The following is a 23,078-nucleotide window of genomic DNA, read 5'->3' as shown; positions in this document are numbered from 1 at the left end:
CAGAAAATGGCACACACTCTGCCCTCAGAAGCCAAAAACTGTTTTCCCTGTTTAATGGCAACACTGAAAAGAGAGTTTCTGAAAAGCTTCACCATGGACAGAGTTTCACAAAAGGTTTTTTAGTGACCTTAAACGTGGTTTGCAAGAGGACGGAAGGCCAAAACAATTGGTAGAAGTTTTTTCTTATAAAAATAGCCGTGTTCTCTTGGACTAGGCCTTAATCTCTATATTTCAGAGGAGGAAGTCGTGGTCATCAAAGTGTACCTATGGATTGGATGGATTGATTGATTCTCCCTGTCTCCATGCCTAATTTGAATCAACCCATCCATCAAATTAGGCATGAAGCAGACTGGGAATAAACTCTTTCAATCCTGTGTGCACTATGAATTAATGATTTAGTGTCTGATGGGAATTCATGACTTCATGATTTTCCTTTACCTCATTTGGACAACCATCCTCGTCCCACTTTACCAGAGCGAGGACACGTGGCAGTCCACACTGAGCTGGGGGAGAGATTGTGGGGGATGCAGTGCCTGTAAACACTCCACACACTTACCTTTTATCACTCTGAAGGCACGGCCCCGATGTTATCTGTTGAGCCACCAGCTTGCAAACCAAAAATTACATTTAGTCCCTGAGCCAAAGAAAATGAGTTTGAGACACACAGAGACAAACATGTAGAGACAGAGAGAGTGATGGAGTACAGGGAACACTGGGAAGTAGTTTACAATTAAAGAAGACGGCATGTAGAGTAGAGAGAGACGATTATGAAATGAAGACGGGGAAGAGGGTGCGATGAAAAAAAAATGCTGGAGCATTAATGGATGTTGTGGAAGATGAGAGCGGCTGTCGGAATGAGAGTTGAAGAGAAGAAATGGGTGAAGAGTGCCTTCTGTCTTTTACTGTTGCCATGGACACCAAGAAAGCTGACTTACTGCTGTGTGAAGATCTTTTTTTGAATGGACAAAACACACACACACACACACACACACACACACACACACACACACTGCCATTGCCATCATCACCACCTTCACCTACTTGTCTCTCCACTCACAAAACTCCCACCTCCTTGATTGCTCATAGAAGGCAGGAGGACATGTATTTTACATAGATAGCACGCCAACCACATCCACACGCTCTTTTGTGTGGAGATAAAGTCTTTTAGGATCCCTGCTTGGCTCTCATTATTACAAGGTAGGGGAGCACAATACGCTATTTGTAAGACAGCAGAGCACCGAGATAAACGCACACAGGGCACTGCTCATTAGCAAAAGTCTTTATCTTTGATGGGAGATGACTGCTGGGCTTTTTGTTGGTGGAACAAGCCTGGAAATCACCAACAAGACACTCCAATTTATGTTTTTTCATCACATTTCTCTTTCTTTTCTGTTTTCCCTTTTAAAATGATCATAAAATGTGTGAGATCCTGAAGCTCTGGTTCAATAATAGAGGATATTTACATGAGAAAATGCTGTTACACTGCTCCTCCGTTGGCATCCTCTTTGAACTTTCCTTTAGTAACCATATTAATGATCACCATACATCTCCTTTACATCAAAGGCCCGTTTTATATCATACAAGAGATTATTCCTCCTTGGACATTATAGCATAGCCTACAGCATATGTCTCAGACTGCCTGGTTTCACTCGCGGTGCGGTGCGCACACTCAGGCTATTACTTTTTCCACTCGTGTGTAATGTTATGCACCCTGAAACTACACTGAGTCTATGGCGTAATTACTGGGCTTGTCAATCACTGAAATGAACTCAGTGAAGGTGAAATTGACTGCGTGCCTTCAGAAAGACTACTTACTGATTGGTTGAGTAAATGCAGAACAGGGATGACAGCGCAACAATGCGCACGCTTTGAAATATTGACATTGATTGTCCCATGAGAAATATACGGGGTTGTTGATTATAATGATGCCTTTAGCAATCCAGAAACGATTAGGAACGATAAAAAAATAAAGACAGGAAGATAAATACCCCCTCCCTCCCTCTCTCCTCTTTGTGTGCCTCTTCCTCTGTCTCTCTTTCTCTCTGCGTGCATGCGCCTGTTCCTAATTTCTAATTAGTTCAGGGTATGGCAAGACAAATCGTGGATGTCATTGCAGAAGCTGCGGTTGCCTTGGCAGGACCGCGACGTGAGGCTCACTTGGGAAAAAATCCCCTCTCTCTCAGCTGGGGAGTGACAGCAGTCCCACTGGTTTTAATGGTGCGGTGCCTTTAAGTTAATTTACGCACAACTTGCACATGCAACGATATATTTTTTAGTGATATCTCACTTTGTATCTTCATGAAAGACTGATTTCACAAAACAGAAAAAAATCATGTCATCCTCTGATTGGCCACGTGCAGGCACAACCTCAGCAGACTCGTGGTAGCGGAGAAGTGATCGGCTCCTGCTCCAGCCTACAGGTAGTGCCGCGCTCAGATGCAGCTGTTTCTCCACATAGTACACGCTGTTCAACTTTTTCCTGAGCTTGTAATCGCTTGAAGGCGTGAAGACACTGGATGACAGCGGACCTCCTGGTGCACAGAGTCCGGCACTGAGGCGCGCACACATTTCAGCACCCTGGACAGAGCGCGGCGCCGCAGTGGTGATGCGTGGATTCAACCGGTGGCTTTCAGCAGTGTGAGGGGACCGCTTCACTGAATGTTACATAAAAACTCTTTGTGTTCCACATGTGGGAGACGCTCCTCGCTCTCTGGATCACTTGGACTAGTGCGTTTTCCTTCTTATTTCCACACAGCGTCTCCGTCGACTCCATCGTGTGGGTAGGCGTGCCGTTTGGATGCGTGGTTGACTTCAGAAGCCGTGCTGAGCAGCGTGGAATAAGGTGACTGTCAGGCGGGCGGAGTGGTGTAGTGGTGTAGTGGTGGTGGTGGTGCCTATAAGAGACCCTCCATTTATAAGGATGCTGGTGGGAAATGCCTGGAGACAGAGATGACGAGATTTGTCAAAAGGCACTTGAACTCCTGTCAGACCTTTGTTCGAAGGGGGAAGTGCAGAACGAACACTGCCTGGATTTTATCTACTATTTCCGAGACCTTGCCAGGCCACGCTACACGGATTCAGGTGAGGCATCATTTGCACGCTTCATTCAGCGGTTTGCGTTTAATTGAACTGAGGTGGATGCGCATGCGACTTCTTCCACTGGCCATTCTGCGCCTATAAACTCAATAGGTGGTCCAAGCTGCTGGTCAGAGTGCTCTCACAACCAGCACCTTTTGCTTGGGAATTTGATCTGGCCCATTTTTCCTCACATTACTAATTATCCTATTTAATTATTTAATTTTATTCGGCGACAGCCTCTCCTCACTGGGAGCCAAATGCCACATCTAAAATGCCCAATTCCTCTTTCCAACCTCAGCCCACGTGAGGCTGACAGACTGAAAATCTGTTTTATGAGTCCAGTTCATTCCTGACACGTGCACAAATGCCGGCAGTGCCATCGTTAGTCACACAATGATATGCAACACCATGTACAGGCTTCTCTCCTCCCTGGATGAGTTGCGCTTGCACCTGCGCTCGCCGGTAGCTTTTACTATCTTGGCACACTTAACTGCATCTTACTTTGAAAGTTCACACTGATTTAATTCGTTTTACCTAAAGCATGCAGGCAATATGGCACATTACTGAACTTTAAATAGGCTGTAACTGCAGGAGTGTTGCACAAAAGCACGTCGTTTTTGAAAACCAAAGCAGCCATTCAGTCACATCTGAGGAATTAACGTGACCACAGAGTCACGTTTCATCATCACCAACACCTAGGCCAGCCGTCTGCATCGGAATGGCATGCGTGTATGTTTGAGAGTGTCAGTGCGTGTGTGTGTGCAGAAGACTTGGAAAAAAAGTGAGATAATGTGAAGGAGCGAGAAGGCACAGTGACTGCAGTCCTCCACATATCTACTCTATTCATTACTGCTTCCATTAGTTTGCATTATCATTAATCACTCTTCACCACATGAAAGCCATTTGTGAATTCCCATTCCTTTCCCGTTTCTTCTGTCCCTCGCTGTATCCCTTATCGTCAGCCCTTTCCTCCTTATTTCCTCCTGATTTGCTCTATTCCCTAATCTCCCAGCTCTCGCCTCTCTCCCTCATTCATCACACAGGCCCATCCTGTCTCATCTTTGCCATTGCACTTACAGTTTGAAAAGTGGAATTGCCACAGTATGTGCTGTTGTGAAGTCAGCTATCAGGATGGCTGCCTGTACAGTTTCATTTCACTTCCAGCTGACATGTGTTACCCAGCATGATGGCAGCACACAACAGGAAGACAAAGGAAGTAGATGAGAAATCAAAACTGAAACAGCATTTGACCCAGAGATCAGGACGGGGTGAATGGGATTCAGTGTCTTTGTTAAGGGTGCTGTCTGTGGACATACAACGTGATGCTGACTTGGCAACTTGAGAAACCCATACTGGTAAAAGTTATTTATAATGGTGATGCATTTGTGACCATCTTGTCAGATTCGTCTGGAGATGAATCAAAATATCCTTCCCTTCTTCATGTGACCAGGTGTTACCGTATAAGCTTTAAAGGAATGGTTTGGACACTTTGGGAAATATGTTCATTAGCTCTCTAACTGAGAGTTAGATGAGAAGATCAATGACACACAGCATATCTATGTATTAAATATGGAAGTAGTGCTAGTAGCCAGTTAGCTTAGCTTAGCACAGAGAGTGGAAACAGCTAACGTGGCTCTGATCATTTTTTTGGCCAGACTTCCTGGTTGCCTAGCAACCTCACAGCAGCAAAAAGATTCCAGAAAGTCGCAGCTGTTGGCCAAATTTTAGGCTGCGGATATGTCATATCTGAGATACAGTGTTTAGTAGTTAAAAAAAATAAATAAATAAAAATAGGCTACTACTGCTACTACTAATAATGATGATAGATAATGGTGACATGGTGGTGCAGTGGTCAGCATTGTCGCCTCTCAGCAAGAGGGTTCCTGGTTTGAACCCAGGGTGCAGGGTGGGGGAGCCCTTCTGTGCAGAGTTTGCATATTCTCAGTGTGGGTTTTCTCCGGACACTCCGGCCACTATGTGGAGGAAGTCTCTAAATTGGCCATAGTGTGAATGGTTGTCTGTCTCTATGTGTAAGCCCTGTGATAGTCTGGTGCCTCTCGCCCAATGTCATATGAGTGCTTCACATTAATATAGAAAAATGAACATAAAACAAGCCAACATGGCATTTCAAAATAAAAGGACAGTTTAAAACAGTTAAAAAAAAAAAAAAAGTGATTCAGTGACTGATGGTGATTTGAGATCATATTCAGTGAGCTCAGTGAGTATTTCACCTCGTGTACACAATTAATTTTGGCATTTTTGAGGCTGCTGACATCAGCAAAAATCAGAGCCTATAATTCCCACTGAACACGGGCTGCATATTGATTGACAGAAATACAGTAAGTGTCTTTCAGCTCACTCCAGAACATTTTCCCAAGAGTATACCTCACTCTGGGTATTGTCTGTGCCAGGTACAGCCATTAGCCACCTCAGAATCTAACGCCTAGATGTGGTGCTGTGGGTCAAATAGGACTCACCACAGTTTCTCCCCCTAAAATCCATCACCGACCAATCATGGCAAAACCATAAATCTTAAAATCATAAAACTGTGGCATTCACAGCAACATCCACTGGGAAATTTTGATTTTTCTGAAAGCTCAAATATCCCCAAATAAACATGGATGCCTCATGTCAGTCAAAGTCCATCGATCCTTCACTTTATTGCCATTGTGTATTTTTTCTTTCCTCACACAGCCAACTATGCAGTCATACAACCATCTTGAGTTATCTGGAAATGTAAATGCTCACAAGCCGAGCCAAGACATCAGTCAGCACATAACCCCTGTAAAACCATGACTTCCCATTTTTACAGTATTTTGACTTACACAAGTGAGATTTAATGTGTTCATTAATGAGCTTTAGAGGTGCTGATAGGCTGATTTTTTTTTTTACAGTTTGACAGAGCCAAGTTAGATGTTTCCCCCTGTTTCTGGTCTTAAGCTAAGCCTCATTTTACTGCACAGACATGGGGGTGGTATGCATGGTTTCATCTAAGACTTGACTAAATGTGCACAACATTCAGTAATGGCTGTCAAAGCAGGATCCAGAGAACTACTGTTTTTAATTGTAGCCATCTAATTAGCTCGACACGGTCTATCAGGTCAATGTAACTAACACTCTGCAAAGCCAGAAAGCAGCAGTAGCCTGTGCCGTGAGGAAAAGCAATCAGAGTCACTCATGTGTAATATGTTGCGTACTGCCTATGTGTTGATACTATCTGTACTTCAAGGGGAAAATCATGCAATTTCCAGTTACTGTAAATACAGTTTTTACTTACGGAGATGTATATTTAAGGCAAATAACAACATCGCAGGAGGTAGATGTTCATATATTGCTTTTTCTGCACTTGCTCGCCTCCTACACCATTGCACCTTTGAAGGTCCTGTGCTCTAGCACTGGTCCACCCTCTTTGTTGTGATGCAGTCTCTGAACCCTTCCAGATGTCGATAGATTCTTCCCAGCCAGGCAGCACTCTGCAGGCGGCCTGCCAAGCCGACTGTGGGCTCAGTGTCCTCAGATGGCAAGTCCCTCAATTTCTCCACATAATTCTCCCAAATCACACGTACTCTGGTATTCACAGAATCTCAGAGCACAGAAAGGACAGTTTGTCTGAGTTCCTGTGCGAGGTCTTATGACAGCGCCCACACACAGAACCAGTCCTGTATTAGGCAGCGCTGTTGGAGTTGGAAGATAGGTAATGCTAAACTATTACTGCCAAAATCTTCTGAATTTTGTTTTGACTGAAAGCAAACAGTCTTTAAGGGAGGTCTGACATATTGTCTCATTTATCTTTAACTAATGCGCATGTTAATGACCTAACAAAACATCAAATCCAGCATTCCTCAGTACATGTGTCAAGTGTTAGCTCTAAATCAGATAGAGCTTGCCAAACGTTATTCAGTTCAAGATAATTCCTGGTTGCAAGATGTTCTGTGATTTTAGTTAGTCGTTTAAAAAACATGTGTTTTTCTCTTGGTGAGAAATTGTGTGCTTATGATTTCAGTCAAATGAAGCACCATCAAAGACTTCAAACAGAAATGCCACAAAAATTGCAGACAGTTCTGCAAGTGCACGGAGATGGGATGTTTCAGAAAATGTGTAAATACCAAACAACTTAATTCCACACAACAAACTCTTTCAGTTGAAAACATAGATGCATATCTTGGTATTCATGAGTGTCTGTTGATGTAGAGTGCAATAAAAAGAAACAAAGATGAGTGGATTTAATGTGATGACTGTAGGAAGTTGTTCACTTAACAAATTCATCATACTGCAGCGAGGGCATTGCAACAGCTCCACAACACATAGGCCTGATTGTAATATTGTCTTCATATACCGTAAAACTTCTATTAGTAGCTCAGGCTATTTGCTCAAATCACTGAACTCAACAGGCCTATATTTGGGATACAGTTTTTTTTTTTTTTACACAAAACTGTTGCTCAGCAAAGATGGGAAATACAATCAAATTGTTTGTTTGAACCAGTATGAATATAAGTTGTTTAAAAATATAGCTTTGAATAACATATCAATTATATGTTATGTTATGACACTTGTTTTACGGCACCTGGGATACTGACACAACACCACTTTATCCTGTTAAAACAATATTGATAACTTGAATTAATTTTTTATAAAAGACACTTTTGATCCTTTTGTTCAGTGGACCCTTACGGACAAAAGAAATATAAATAACTTACCAAGTAATCAAGGAATGGATACATAATCTGACTTCATGACAGCTTCAGAGGAATGGAGTCACCACTTGTTTTTTCGTCATGCTGGTAAATCTGAATGAATTACAGTCTTCTCTAGTGCTCAGGGTTTCAGTAAAATGAAATGAACCGAGCTAAGGATATGTAGCATCTCCGTACTGACAAAGGTTTAAACATTTATTTGCTATCAAACGTTAGCTCACGCGGGTAGCGAACAATCCAGTTTTATACATCCAAAGAACTTCTATAAAAATGAACTGCTTGGCAACCAGACCAGGCCTCTAACTGAGACAGGCCTTTATTTGTCAAAACATGCGGCCACACCAGGCTGGTAAAGGAGACTGGGCATTTAATTGGGGCTAGGCTTTTAATTGAAGTTTTAGGGCGACTATAGTGTAGTTTTTAATTCATTGTAAATAAAAGTCATCCCATGTACTGCATGGTAAAAATCATGCATTTGGTTTTACTGTTAAACAGTAAGGATAGCTATCAAGCTATTTTTTATACTACCTGTTACTGCATGCGCCATAAAAATACAAATATTGCCTGCTGCTATCTTTTTGAGCCACTGGCTGTTTCACTTAATTGTCCAAGTGCTTCATAAAGTCAGTGAGTTAGTGAAAAGACACATGGAGATCTTGTCAGCTCATGTGAAAAATACATCTATCTGTATTCTGTATTCTGGTAATCATGAACATCCACTCACAATGGTGCTCACAATCAGTTTACTCATTACTGTGATCAAAGTAATTACACTGATTATACACTTATTACTTTTCTTTTGAGCTATTTTTTAAAATCCATACACATCTTCATCAACACTGACATTAACAGAATACTCTGGCTATATTACTGTCGGCAACTGTTGCACAGTCAGCAAGTAAACTTGGGCACAAGTCTGTATCACTGCCCTCGCACAGAACGAGGCTCAACCAATAATAGACACTGTTAGGATGATACAGCAGACTGGTGCTATTAAAAACAACACACTCTGCAGGAGCCTTTAAAGAAATGAAGATATCTCAATACAGTAAATCAAAGTAAACATTACAGCAGCCATACAGGGATGGCAGTTCATTAACACAGTATTAGACACAGGGTAGTGCAGTAAGCAGGGAGTTGTTGTGCACAAAACAAATTGTTTCCAAACATACTGAATTAATAATTAACATGTATCATGATAAAAGAGGTGGTTATGAAAACCATCAATGCAAAGACCATCAGTGGACAGGTTTTCATACTAATTTGAAATATGATGCAATGTCTGTCCACCCAGCTTCAAACTATCTTCTCCCACAACAGTTGTTGCTGGGCAACAGTTAACTCCTGCTCATGAATATTAACATCATAGTAAAACGATATTAAATGATCTAAGGATAGGGTTATTATTCACTTGGATGTGTTAGCATTATGTAGCATCATAGACAAAATTAGAAAAATCATCAATCATCAACAGAAGTTGAGTAACAGAATTTTCACTTAATGAACTATCATTTAAAAATGATATATAACACTACCTCAACATGTGACAACAGGGATGCATTAGGTAGCAACATGCACGCCTAACTATGGTCATGGATGATCATTTTAACTTATGAACATCTACCATAAGCTGTGGAGGTGTTGGTGTCGACTATGAATCTGGCTGCTGATATGAGGTTCAGCATTATGAATAAATCTGACCATAACTTTGGAAGATTTCCATTTAATTAGTCTGATTCAGACTGCTGCAGCCTCATGTTAGCTTTGGCTGAACTTGTGTGGACCATCTATTCCCCAGATTCCACTGCAGAGGTGATCACCTCAAGGCCAGTTTGGAGAGGATTAATAAATACAGTGACTCTTTCAGTGGATGTGAGCATTGTGTAAAGGTTGATTTAAAACAATCTATCCATTAAGAGGAGGGCGAAACTAGGTGGAAAACAATCCAAGACAAACAATGCACCGAAATGTACTCTTTGCTCTTGATGGCTAAATGGGCTGCTATCAGAGTTCATCAGGGTTTAGAACAATATTTGTAATGCTTGTTATAATTTCACCATGCTGTCATTATCTGTTAATTGCAAAGCAACTGTCTGTGTATTTTACCCTCCATTGGATGTGTGCGAAAGGTACTGCTACAGATGAGATTAAATTAACATCCAGTTTAAAGACACTGTATTGCTCATATAAAGACTTTGTTTTGACAAAATTATCAGTTGACGGCCGTCCACACCGAAAACTCTAACTAATACGACAGCTATTAATGGTAACTATGTGAGGATCCTCACTGATGAACAATAGCGTTCTGTAAGAACGACGAAAATAATCATCTCATCTCCCGTTAATAATAACACTTAACACTCGGACTCCAAGGGTGAGCCTGATTGCATCCCATATGTCCTTCTTCTTGATATCGTCTTCATAAAAACTGTTTAATTTAACTGGTGTGGTTTTTTTAACCTCCATGATGTCTCTCTGCAACGTCATCTTCCATTTTGAATGTGACACCCTGTAAATTCTGATGGATGTTGAGTGGCTGTCAGTGTATCTGTCGTTCATATTAAAAAAATCACTCTGAAAGTGATCCCAATGATGTAATTTGCCACTGTTGTTTATATTTATATACATATACTAGTCCATACCCATTGAGTGCACAGTTGCCCACGTACAGTTTCACATGGTGTGTGTTTGGGATACAGGTCATAGGAAATTGCAGATTAAATAGTCAACTGAACCCATTAAGAAGAGCAATGTATTCAGGCAGAGTTTTTGTGAATTTGATAGTACGATTGCTTTATTGAAAGTACAGTAGTACCATTGCCAATAGTGGGATAGTTAGTGGGCTAAAACTGTACATTAGTAGTTGAGGTAGCACGTTGAAAGGCAGATAGTTAAAGTCATTGCCTTATAGAAGCTCAGTTTTAGCAAGTTTTCCAACTTTTGCCAAGAGGGAACTTTAGATATTGGTCCCTAGATTATGTTCACTGAGTTTCATGCAGATCGGTTAAACTTCCTAGGAAGAGATCGATTTGAAGTGTTTCTCAAAAAATTCAAAATGGCCGAAAATCTATATAACCGGAAGTTATGGGTTCTTGGGGCAAATTTGTTCCTCATGAGGAGAGGCATCTCTGTGCAAAGTTTCATGTCTCTACGACATACAGGGCATGAGATATACCCATTCAAAGTTTGCAATTTCAATCGGTTGTTATAGCGCCCCCCTTTGGCCAATTGATGTACTACTGCTTCATTCGCATCCTCCCATGACCCTCTACCACTGTGCCAAATTTCACATGGATTGTCCAAGTCAGTGAGGAGGAAAACGTGGAACAGACACACAGACAGACAAACACCCAGAGTTTTCGTCATTATATAGTAAGACATAGTGAGATATACATACATATATATATTGGGGTCCCAGCATTCATGTGGATGCCACTTGACAGGCACTACCCACCCAAACACCACTGCGGACCAAGCAAACCCCCTCATGGCAACAACACTCCCCAATGGCAGTGCCCCCAGGACAGTGTGTCATGCCACACCGCAAAAACTGCTCAGGAATGCCCCGAGGAACATGACAGAGAGCTTAAAGCCTTGACCTGGCCTCCAAATTCCCCAGATCCAAATCCATCCTTGGGACATGCTGGTAGGTCATCTCGCAACCCACAGGACTCGAAGGATCTGCCATGAAGACCCTGGTGCCAGACACCACGGGGCATCCCCAGACTTCCTGTGTCCATACATTGACATGTCAGAGCTATGTCCAATCCATAGAGGCCCCACCGTGGACGGGCAGTGCGTCTGGGGTATTGGCATATCCCACAGATGCTCAGTCATATAGGGAACTCGAGGCCAGGTCAATGCCTTGAGCTCTTTGTTACGTTCATTGGGGCATTCTTGAGCAGTTTTTGCGGTGTGGCATGGCACATTGTCCTGCTGGGAAGACCACTGCCATCGAGGAGTGTTGTTGAGGGGTTTGCTTGATCTGCAACAGTGTTTGGGTGAGTGGAGCCAGGACCCAAGGTATCCCAGCAGAACACTGCATTGTGACAAGATAATCAATGTTATTCATTTCACCTGTCAGTGGTTTTAATGTTTTGGCTGATCGTGGTATATAGATATATTTATGCATACTGACAATGTTTTAGTTATCATTCTTGGTTTGGATGGCCCTTTAGTCATGTTGCGAACTGCTGTTATCTTGTTGTTGAGTGATTACAGTAATCAGCACTTAAAGACCCCTTCCAACGAAATCAAGTTTTTAACCTTGTTATCATGTCCATATGGTGTTTTTTTTTTATGCTGCAAGACATATCATTAGTGAAAAAAGAAGCCAGCATCATGGCTGAGCATACCCGCCTTGGAAGAGCAGTGTACCAATGAAAAACACGGACTCAGTCAGGCAGGGTTTCATACGTCACATATCTAAGGAACCAAGTCACTTTGAAAGCTTTGACTTCCACCTCACCTTGTCAGAGTTGGTGATCTGGAACAAGGTTGATCTAAAATTAGCAGCACATTATTAGCTGTTTAATAATATAGTCTAGCTGATGGCTCGTGTTATCTATTATCGTTATGCTCCTAATGTTTTAGGGAGTGATGAGCAGAGTCGAAGGTGAGCAGATAAGTTTGAGCTGGAGATTGGGGTGGGGACTAACTTGCATATCAATAGATCCACGCATACTAAATGAGGCAAAGGTGTGGACTTGCATCAAAGCCATTTTAAGGAATCAAGATATTTTTTCTATGGAGAAGAACTTTTAAATATGTTATTCTGATGAACAGAGATGAGTTTTTAATCAGCGCTAGGAGAGGAGCTTTAATCATTTCTACCTAATGAAAACTCAAGCATGTGTAGGAACACAGATAGTGAGGGGGCACAGCATATAAAACATGTATCTCTCTGAAAATTAAACACAGCGAAGAAGGTTTTGAAAAACTAATCTCAGAAATGCACTCCAACGTTATTATAATGTGACCTATATTCTAACCTAAACTCCACTGATGAAGTCTATTAGCTGATATGAGCAGTTATGAAAACACTATTGAGGACCACTTCTGCTGCATCAAACATTTAGCATATCTATAACCATTTTTTTTTACAATTTTTTTTTTTTTTACGGCAAAACATATTGCAAATGGCCTATCATTATTTTGTGGCTCAAATTAGAAAGCAATTTAATTTTATTACACATCATAAATCCTGCTCAGGTTTTTTTTAAAACTGTTTATCACTGGTATCAGGTCAGTGTGCATAAAGAATGCTCATGTTTTTAGAGGTATAAATCACAGTTAGTTCATGGTCTAACACTGACAGAGAGTACTGTCTTCTTATTTTGCCGTGTTTGGGACATTTTTTGGGCACAGTGCAGAGGTAAGTCGGGACTTTATAAAAAGGTAATGACCAGGTGCCAGAACAACCAGCACACATCTAAGAGGAAGCTATGAAAATCGTGGGCACACTGACCAAAAATTCCTGCATAGTACCTTTAAATTAATAATCACAAATCCATTATTGAAACAGAGGCATTACTTCTGATACTGTTGTCCTGTTTTAATGTTTTCCCACATATTGGGTTTTAATAAAGTCAGTGTTTACTGGAAAAATAAATAAATAAAAGATTTTGTTTACACATACAGCAGTGGAGGCTGGGAGCCCCCCAAACAACGAGGAAGTGAGGCAAAAAAAACCCAAAAACACAAGGGTTATATGTAAATCAATAATGTTATGTAGATCATCTTTGCAATGATGATATCAATTCATTTGACAACTAATAACAAAAGTTCAGAAAATTCATATAATTGCCAAGAGCCATGCCTTTGGTCGTAGCATTGTTGGTGCTGCAGCTGTTTCTAGGATTCATCTTTCAAAAAAGAATTCTTCTGGGAGAAGTCACCCACTGCTTGAGAACAGAGATGATTCAGAAAGCCCTTGATGACTCTGTTGGTTCACGCCTCACCTCCCTTTCCATGGTGACTCGCACACCCCTGTGCTGGTGTAAACAAATGCACTGCAGTAATATTCAGTGTCAAGTTTTGAAACCATAGACTCTTACTTGACAGACTGCAAACTGGTGTGATACTCCTGGAAAGCTCTTATACTCCCACAGCCACTGCTTCTGCTCTTGCCCACAACTTCATTAACATACATTTGTGTTGTGCATGATGGCTACCGCATTTTTGCTGGAGCATGTCTGGCTCTACTTGTACTGCAGAAGACTTGGTGGGTCTGGTTGTCTGGTTTTATTATGCAGCCATGATGCATGGTAAGTGATTAATGCTTACTGCAAACATTGTTGGCGGCACGGTGGGGCAGTGGTTAGCATTGTTACCAGCGTGGGTTTTCTCTGGGTACTCCGGCTTCCTCCCACAGTCCAAAGACATGCAGGTTAATTGGTGAATTTAAATTGCCTGTAGGTGTGAATGTGAGCATGAATGGTTGTCTGTCTCTATGTGTTAGTCCTGTGATAGTCTGGCAACCTGTCCAAGGTGTACCCTGCCTCTTACCCAATATCCGCTGTGATAGGCTCCAGCCCCCCATGCGACCCCGAACAGGATTAGCAGTTACAGAATATGAATGAATGACTGTCACACAGACACCTTCAATTTGCTGCTCTGTGCTTTGTATAACTGCTGCTTTAGCAGAAGACAAGTCTGTTGAGCAAAAATCAACTCTTTTTGGTTTGGAAAATAGGCGGGCAAGTGTTTGACACAATATCGATTTCTCTTCTAAATATAACAGTTTTAAAGGTTATGTCAACATGAATTTCTGTGTGTGTGTTAATGGCAATGTAGACTTCCACTTGACAAATAAACTAAGATGGTTTCTACCTGTCGGTGTTGACGCCAACAAGCTGGCAGTGTTCACCCTGTGTTCATTTACTTTCACAATAATACACAGTTTTAACCATAGACTTATATAAAGAGGTTGGAAACTCAGTTTACTTTAAATCCATCTTTCCAATACTGTTGCAAACATTTTAAATCCATGGTGTAGCACACTGCTTGGACACTGATGATGGCTGGGTCACCCAGGTGAGGGTGTCTGATGACCAAAAACCCAAAACACCCTATGACCCTGAGTTCATCTCTGATGATGTGTCCAAGCCGCACCATCTAGGTGTTTCAAATAACCAAATAGTTGTGAATAAATAACAGCTGAACTGCTAAACAGTACTACAGTGTTTCAGTGAGAATGCATGAACAGTCATTTACAGCTGCTTTTGTTTCAGCATGCTATTCCTCCTCTGTTATCAGCGAAGGCCTGCAAATTACAGCATGGGGCACACTCCACTTGGGGGGCAGATACGAGGCTCCAGAGGATAATTAAATAAATGTGGCTAATCCTAATTAATCTTGTCAAGGATTCTTTGTCACAGGGAAGAAAAGAAGAGGGAAAACTAACAGAGACCCCGCAGTTATAATAAGATAAAGAAAAGTAAAGTTTTTTGTGACATAGTGCAAAGATTCATGATTTGTCATCAGTTTTGCAAATCAAGAAGCCTGATTTGTCAGAAGAGATTCTTCGAATGTGATACCACAGGTGAATGGGAGACCAGCCTTACATATCACATACCCATAAGTGTTATTGATCATAACACTATGGTGAAATATTTGTAGAAAGGTTTTCACACTATTTAATACATATAAATTGCTACTGACAGTGATGATGAGGGGGTGAAGGTAAACAGCAAACAGAATTCACTGTCAGACCTTTATTTCCTGTCTCTCTTGTCGTCTTCTCAGATATATCGGTGAGTCTGTTGTCACTGGTGGTGACCGCCTGTGGCTTGGCCCTGTTTGGGGTCTCCTTGTTTGTCTCCTGGAAGCTGTGCTGGATACCATGGAGGGAGCGTGGGCTCTCCCCCACCACCAAGGAGGCCCATGGGCACCTCAACCCCTCCATGAGCCCTCTGCCCTCGCAGCCCGCACCCAGGCAGCCAGTTTACACAGCCGTGGACCCCCCGACACACAACCGCCGTGAGTCATCGCAGTGCTCCATCACCAGAGAGCCCACGCCTATGGCATCTGTGGTGTCAGTGGAGGCTCCAGTGACTCCCTTGTCACCGCCACCCGTGGTCATGGCCACACCAGAGGCAGCTATGAAGATCAGTCACACATCTCCAGACATCCCTCTGGACGCGCAGAGTAAAAGCCGGGAAAATGGGGTTCACACCAACCCTCGCATGCAGAGACAGACCACTGAACCGTCATCCTCTGGTCACTCAATATCTGAAATTGGGTCAGTGTAAGACTTTAGATATTTTTTTTTTGTCTTAGTCAGAACTACTAAATTTTAATAAGTGCTTCCATCCAGCTTTTACATAATTTGTGTTTGAAGTGATCATGCTCATCGCTCTCGACATCACTGCCAGACAAAAACATCAATATATTCTGCAAAACCTTTTTCAGTGCCAAGGTTTATTAATGTTGGATGCCAAAATTCTTCAGATTGTTTCTACGGTATCTCTGCAACTAAAGTATATTTAAGATTATGAAAAGATTATGGCAGTAAAGTTACTATTAAGTTGACAGTTAGTGACACTACACACAGCTTTTCACCATGCTACGTATGGGGCATGCTACTTCCTGCATTGGCACGCCACGTTAGCACTGTGTGTAAATTGTGAGATGCAGGATCATCTAGTGTGGATGTAAATGTGATTCAGTCCATGATGTTGTATATTCATGTTTCTTGTTTTCCTCTGCCCACAGACAAGGGTCCATTCGCAGACATATGAACCTGTCCAACCCAGACTTCAATGTGGCCCAGTTCCAAAGGCAGGACTCCCTCACTGGAATGGGGCTGGGCCTTGGTCGTCTCAAACCCGAGCTGTACAAACAGCGCTCCCTTGAGGGAGACGAAGGCAGTCGCAGAGGCGGCGGCTGTGGGCGCCTCCATTTTATCCTCAAATTTGACTGTGACCTGGAACAGTTAATAGTTAAGATCCACAAAGCAGAGGACCTGCCAGCCAAGGACTTCTCCGGTACCTCTGACCCTTATGTTAAGATCTACCTGCTCCCCGATCGTAAGACCAAGCACCAGACCAAGGTGCACCGCAAGACGCTGAACCCTGTGTTTGATGAGGTCTTCCTGTTTCCTGTGGCGTACTCTGAGCTTCCCACACGTAAGCTGCACTTCAGCGTCTACGACTTCGACCGGTTTTCGCGCCATGACATTATTGGCCAGGTGGTTGTGGACAACTTCCTGGATCTGGCAGATTTCCCCAGGGAGACGAAACTCTGCCGGGAAATCCAGTACGTCTCCTCGGTGAGTCAGCACTTACGTTCAAACCAATGTCATGCTCACTTAGATATGCCATGTTATATTTAACTTGTTATTATTAATACCACATATGGCAAAAGGTGGTTTATCAAGTCTGACGGATTTGCTCCAGCTTTATTGAGAGCTACAGATTTGGCTCAGATTTGAGTCCTTCATTTCAGCACAGTCTGCCTCTCACTGACAGTATAAAGTATAAAATAAAATTGACTGCTTTTTTAAACTGACTGAGCTGTCAGCTTCGAATAAATGAGAGAAGAATTAGTTGGTAGGTAAGGTCAGTAGGTCTCACTTTGAAGAAGAGCATTTTATGTCTCTCCTTGTTGCTGAGAGTGAGTAAAGTATGTGTTCAATAGTTTCTGTTGCAGACTACCACTACCAGCACACCCTGAAGCATTTGTATTGATTTAAAATAACTTTTATACATGTGCTTCTTTTCAATCTTTGTAGAACATTTTGAAACATTGAAAAGGTACTCTGTAGTTACAGGTCTAGTGTTTAGGATTTAGTGACATTTAGCCCAGTTCAGACCAAAGATTTGTGACGAGACGAAACCGTTTTAGAACTGGTCGTTCTGAGCTCGACTCAAGTTGGCTGATGGTGTCACCTGCAACTCCGCTTGTCAAATCGCTTGTGGCTGGTTTGAGAATGTAAGGCACGTCATCTGTTTCAACAGCCAGTTGGCCTGTAGTGAAGTCTGCTGGTCAAGTCAAAATGACCACAGACGGCGTGTTCGCTTGGTGCGGCAGGTGTTTGGTCCTTGCCCAGTGTTCTGTTTCCATCCTCACGTGTGCTGGTGTAGGACGGTGGGTTGCTGCTGCTGCTCGTATGTGCTTATGCCCCCTCACACACACACATTCTCATTGACTAACTAATTGGCACTGCTTACTTGCTTACTTATACTATTGTGGTGTATTTATTATGAATACAGTCAATTTGATGCTCACTTGTTCATCACTACTACAGATGTAGTTGTAGCTGGTATCTCACTATCACCATCCTAATTCATCTTACTATCTTACTATATAATGACGAAAACTGTGTGTGTGTGTGTGTGTGTGTGTGTGTGTCTGTCTGTCTATGTCTGTTCCACGTTTTCCTCCTCACTGACTTGGTCAATCCATGTGAAATTTGGCACAGTGGTAGAGGGTCATGGGAGGATGCGAATGAAGCAATATTACATCAATTGGCCAAAGGGGGGCGCTATAGCAACCGATTGAAATTGCAAACTTTGAATGGGGATATCTCATGCCCTGTATGTCGTAGAGACATGAAACTTTACACAGAGATGCCTCTCCTCATGAGGAACAAATTTGCATCAAGAACCCACAACTTCCGGTTTTATAGATTTTCCGCCATTTCGAATTTCTTGAAAAACACTTAAAATCGATCTCTTCCTCGGAAGTTTGACCAATCTGCATGAAACTCGGTGAACATAATCTAGGGACCAATATCTAAAGTTCCCTCTTGGCAAAAGTTGGAAAACTTACTAAAACTGAGCTTCTATAAGGCAATGAATATTGCGGAGGGCGTGGCTCATCACATAAAGGTGTATAACATCTCAAGGGTTTCACCGATCACCACGCAACTTTGTAGGCATATGACCACACATAATCTGAGGGGAGCCCTCCATTATTGACCCAATCAAACAAGATGGGGGCGCTAGAGAGCCAATTTGTTATCTAGGCCTAACCGCCATATTGATTTTTACTAAACTTGGTAGATATGTAGAACAGGACGCCTCAAGGTGACTGGAGAAATTTAACTCTAATTGGTAACTGGGTGGCGCTGTAACAACAGAAAAATGCTTAAAAATGACTAAAATGTGACCGATCACTGTGGCTCCCCCTGTGGCTGAATGTTTTGGTTTTTCTTTTAATTTTTGGTATGACCAAGTCATGGTATGGCATGCTGTACATAATCACGGAAACTGTCAGTGTGTCATTCTGTCAGTCAGTCATTCTGTCTATCCCACGTTTTTTTTACTCACTGACGTGGTCAATCTATGTGAAACTGTCATTGAGGATTGAGGATTGGCATAGGTAGAAGGTGACAAAGCTACCAATGGGTATGGACTAGTATTTTAAGAAGCTACAAATTATATTCAGCCACAAAATAAACCTGAAAAACTGCAAACAGAGCCAAGGTACAGAGAGTTGTTGCAGCGAGATGATACACTGTCTCGTTTAGCTGCATTAGTGTGAACTGGCAGGTTGTTAGAACGTTGCTGAACGGTGCAAGTAGTAGCATGTTTCAGCTTGTCTCATTGCGAATTTTTGATCTGAACTGGGCTTTAGAGGCTACAGGACTGAAACTTCTGTAGCATGAAAACAGAAATGGCCCTTTCTAGAGCCAGTGTTCTATTGTCCATTCTGGGCTACAATAGAAACAACATGGTGGACTTCATGGGAGAGGACCTGCTTGGTTTGCAAATATAAATGGCTCCTTCTACATTGACAAAAACACAACAACTCTTGGTGGTTGAAAACTAATGAAAATATATTAGTATTTCTGCCAATAGATGCCCCTTAATCCTACACACTAGACTTTAACGAAATGTTGGGGAGCAGTGGTTTAAAACGATGAAACTATGCAGATGTCCTTTTTTATTAAAAACATCTAGTTAACAAAACCCCTTTGTAACAACCATTATTAGTGCACACATTATAGCCAGTCGAAACAGGTAAAGAACAGAAAGACATTGTTATTCAGAAACAGATTAACTATATCTTAGGCTGACCAAATGTCCTCTTTTGCCCACACATGTCCAATTTTGACGTCCTGTCCGGGGCTTCCAGGGGTTGTTTATAAATTGATGATAATATCCGGTTTTCCTTGTGTGTGTTAGAGTGCGGCACGGGCCGCATATTTCTGTCCGAACCCAACAGTCGTTCTGTTTTGTTATGTCCGAAACCGAACCGAGCCCGACATTATTTAATTACTAAAGCACTGAGTTTGTGTCACACAGTTGTTATGGTTACAAGCTATTAAACAGGCCAGGCGTGCGCCGTGGGTGCTCCGCAGAGAGGGAGACCTCTGTGTTTGAGACGGGAGCGGGCGGGCGGGAGCGGGCGGGCGGGAGCGGGCGGCAGGAGGTCCAACGCTCCACTCCAGCGAGGGGAGAAGGAGAAATATGACAAAATAAGATAAATTTTATAAGTTTTTTTTACTTTATTAATCCCCCTGAGGGGAAATTCAATGTTTTCACTCTTGCTTGTCATTAACACACAGGTCTGAAAGACACACACATGCACAAACAGGACCTATACATGCACAAAGTGGAGAGATGTCAGAGTGAGGGGGCTGCCCTTTGGTCAGGCACCCCGAGCGGTTGGGGGGTTCGGTGCCTTGCTCAAGGGCACCTCGGCCGTGCCCAGGAGGTGAACTGGCACCTCTCCAGCCACCAGTCCACGATCCATATTTGGTCCGGACGGGGACTCGAACAGGCGACCCTCAGGTTCCCAACCCAAGTTCCTATGGACTGAGCTACTGCCGCCCCCCACCCCCAACTTAAACTTATAAACAGTCCCCAAGCAATAAACAGGACAATAGGATTTTATTTATTTTTACACTACATTTTCACTGAAAACTGACTGAATCCGGCCCAATTCCGAATACAATTTATACATTTTTGACCGAACTTGGCCCGACCCGTCGGGACCCGTCGAGACCCTCTAGTGTGTGTATGTGTCCCCCATCTATAGGGGCCTATCTGAATTTCTGTCTTTGAGAGATATTACCTTGTAATATAACTGAATTTTCTATCCATACATATAAACTTTAAATATATTAGAATTATAAGGCATCTTTGAGTAAACTGCGAGTATTACTTAAGTAGGCTATCTCGTGGCTGGCCGAGTGTCACTACTTGAATAAATTCAGTACCCTCTGCTGAGACCACCCCTTTTTTAAACAGGTGTAAATTGAATTCAGGGCAAGACTACCTAAGGTCAATGAGATTTAAAGCCCCTAACCATGTTACCCAATTGAGAGTGAGTGTGTGTGTGTGTGTGTGTGTGTGTGTGTGTGTGTGTGTGTACGCTCTTGTACATCTATCTCCGTGAGGAATAAATTACATTTTTAGACCTAGAAGACATTTTTCCAAACTGAGAACATATTGGGGCTATGTAATACATTATATTGGTGTGAGTCCCAACAAGTATAGAGGTGTGTGTGTGTGTGTGTGTGTGTGTGTGTGTGTGTGTGTGTGTGTGTGTGTGTGCGCGTGTGTGTCACCGTTATTATGCGTTTGTCACCATCCACACAAGTCAGAGCTCGTTATGTTCTTGACTGTTTACTCCAATAATATAGAAATCTGTATAATAGAAAAATTGGTTGATATTTACGGGTTTATGCTTCCAGTAATTGCTTCATTGACAGGCGTCACAGTGTGTGAGCTTATCCAGCTGTAATGTGCAATTGATCCCTTTCTTCATGACATGCTTAAGTAGCGTTAATGAGACTCCTTGCTATTGATTGCTGCAGACCATTCATTCTATCCTGGGGAGGGCAGCGATGCAAGATCAATGAGGTGCAGGTGTTTTTACAGCATGGGTTACATTTTCATAGCTCTGCCCCTTGGTTATATGTGTTGCAATAACCTTTTATTCACCAAAGTAATTGCTGAGATCTAAATTGAAACATGGCAATACTGCAGAAAACAGGTCCAGCGGGGCAACAATAGTCAATCTGTAAACTCTAATGGATGTTTACACTGGATCATATTTCACCTCTATTTTCTCTTCCGAATAAGTATGGATGACGTGTCTGACTGCTTGGGTTTGTTGCCCTGCTGGACCTATTTTTAGCAACGTAAAAGTGTTCAGAAATATCAGTATCTCTTGTAAGTATAATGCCATCATACCTGAGCCCCATTGTTGCAGTATACTGTAGTTTGTCTTTTAGTTTTTTCTAGATAGTGATGTGGATAGTCTTTGACTATTGCTAAACTGAAACAGCTATTACCTGGTACAATTTAGCAAAACATTCAGTTCTACAGTATATGACGCAGCATGGACCCTCATAACTGTGCAGTTGTGTGTGTCTGTCTCTCCGGTATCTAATAAGGAAAGCATCCTCTACCTCTGCTGGTGTCAAAGTTTGTCTCCCACTGCTCCGTCCTTCCCGGCATATGCAAATGAATGATTTGCACCATAGCCATTTCAGTTTAAGCTTTGTACCTTAATAATCTGATTTTGTGTGCCTTACTGATCCGTCTGTCAGTCCAAGCTAAATATAGCCACTGTAGTAATGTGATGATATAATTTAGCCAGGAAAAGAAACCTGTTAAAACCTTGAACCTCGCTAATGTATTTCTCTGCTTTGGTCTCTAGCATAGTGAGAGAGAGCTACATCATTTAATTTTCATATTCATTTTCATTCATTCAGAATAACTGCTCTACTGTGTATCTTATTTTGTGTATGAATCTGTATGCTAGATGGTGGTCTTGCTTTAGAGGAGCAGAAATACATCTAAAAGGCATCTGTTGAGCATGTTTTGATGGTGATGAATTTGTGTAACAATAATATAATCATCTGTAATGGTCTGTGTGAGCATATCTTGTTATGCTATATATAACCTTTGGTCAAAATATAAAGTCAATGACATGTTGAAAATCTTTTACCAAAAAGAGCAGATTACATACAGCAACACATCAGCCTTAATCAGAACGCACCCCTTTTGAATGTTATCACTACATTAAATGAGAATTACCAGTGATTATCAGCCTCATAGATATGGCTTAGTTGGGGCCTGCTACACCTACTAGTAGATTAAGATGGTCAGAGACTTGTTAGGTTTAGGTGCCAAAACTGTGTGGTTGGGTTAGTAAAAATATCATGGTTTGTAACGTAACGTAACGTAACGTAACGTAACGTAACGCAACGTAACGTAACGTAACGTAACGTAACGTAACGCACCGTAACGTAACGTAATGCAATGTAATGTAACGTTACAAACGCAACGCAACATAACGCAACGTAACATAAGATAACCTAACTTAACCTAACCTAGCGCAACAACC

At 42.1% G+C, this 23,078-nt stretch overlaps 1 protein-coding gene across 2 annotated transcripts in view; it reads left to right on the top strand.

Annotated features, from left to right (window-relative positions):
• Nucleotides 1-2,601: 2,601 nt before the first annotated feature.
• The window catches only part of syt9a (synaptotagmin IXa), a 35,748-nt gene continuing 15,271 nt past the window's right edge, over nucleotides 2,602-23,078 (top strand). The window contains exons 1-3 of one of the 2 annotated variants that reach the window (XM_033621801.2): nucleotides 2,602-3,081; nucleotides 15,519-16,014; nucleotides 16,488-17,043. In XM_033621801.2, the coding sequence (XP_033477692.2) occupies nucleotides 2,934-3,081; nucleotides 15,519-16,014; nucleotides 16,488-17,043 (1,200 nt within the window). In that variant the 5' untranslated portion in view covers nucleotides 2,602-2,933. The remainder of the gene's footprint in view (nucleotides 3,082-15,518; nucleotides 16,015-16,487; nucleotides 17,044-23,078) is intronic. The other variant, XM_078176189.1, reaches the window with a different exon arrangement.

The sequence above is a fragment of the Epinephelus lanceolatus genome, chromosome 2 (genome assembly GCF_041903045.1).
Source record: "Epinephelus lanceolatus isolate andai-2023 chromosome 2, ASM4190304v1, whole genome shotgun sequence".
Lineage (NCBI taxonomy): Eukaryota > Metazoa > Chordata > Actinopteri > Perciformes > Serranidae > Epinephelus > Epinephelus lanceolatus.
The sequence above is the reverse complement of the archived record's forward strand: the minus strand, read 5'-3'. Positions and strand labels throughout refer to the sequence as shown.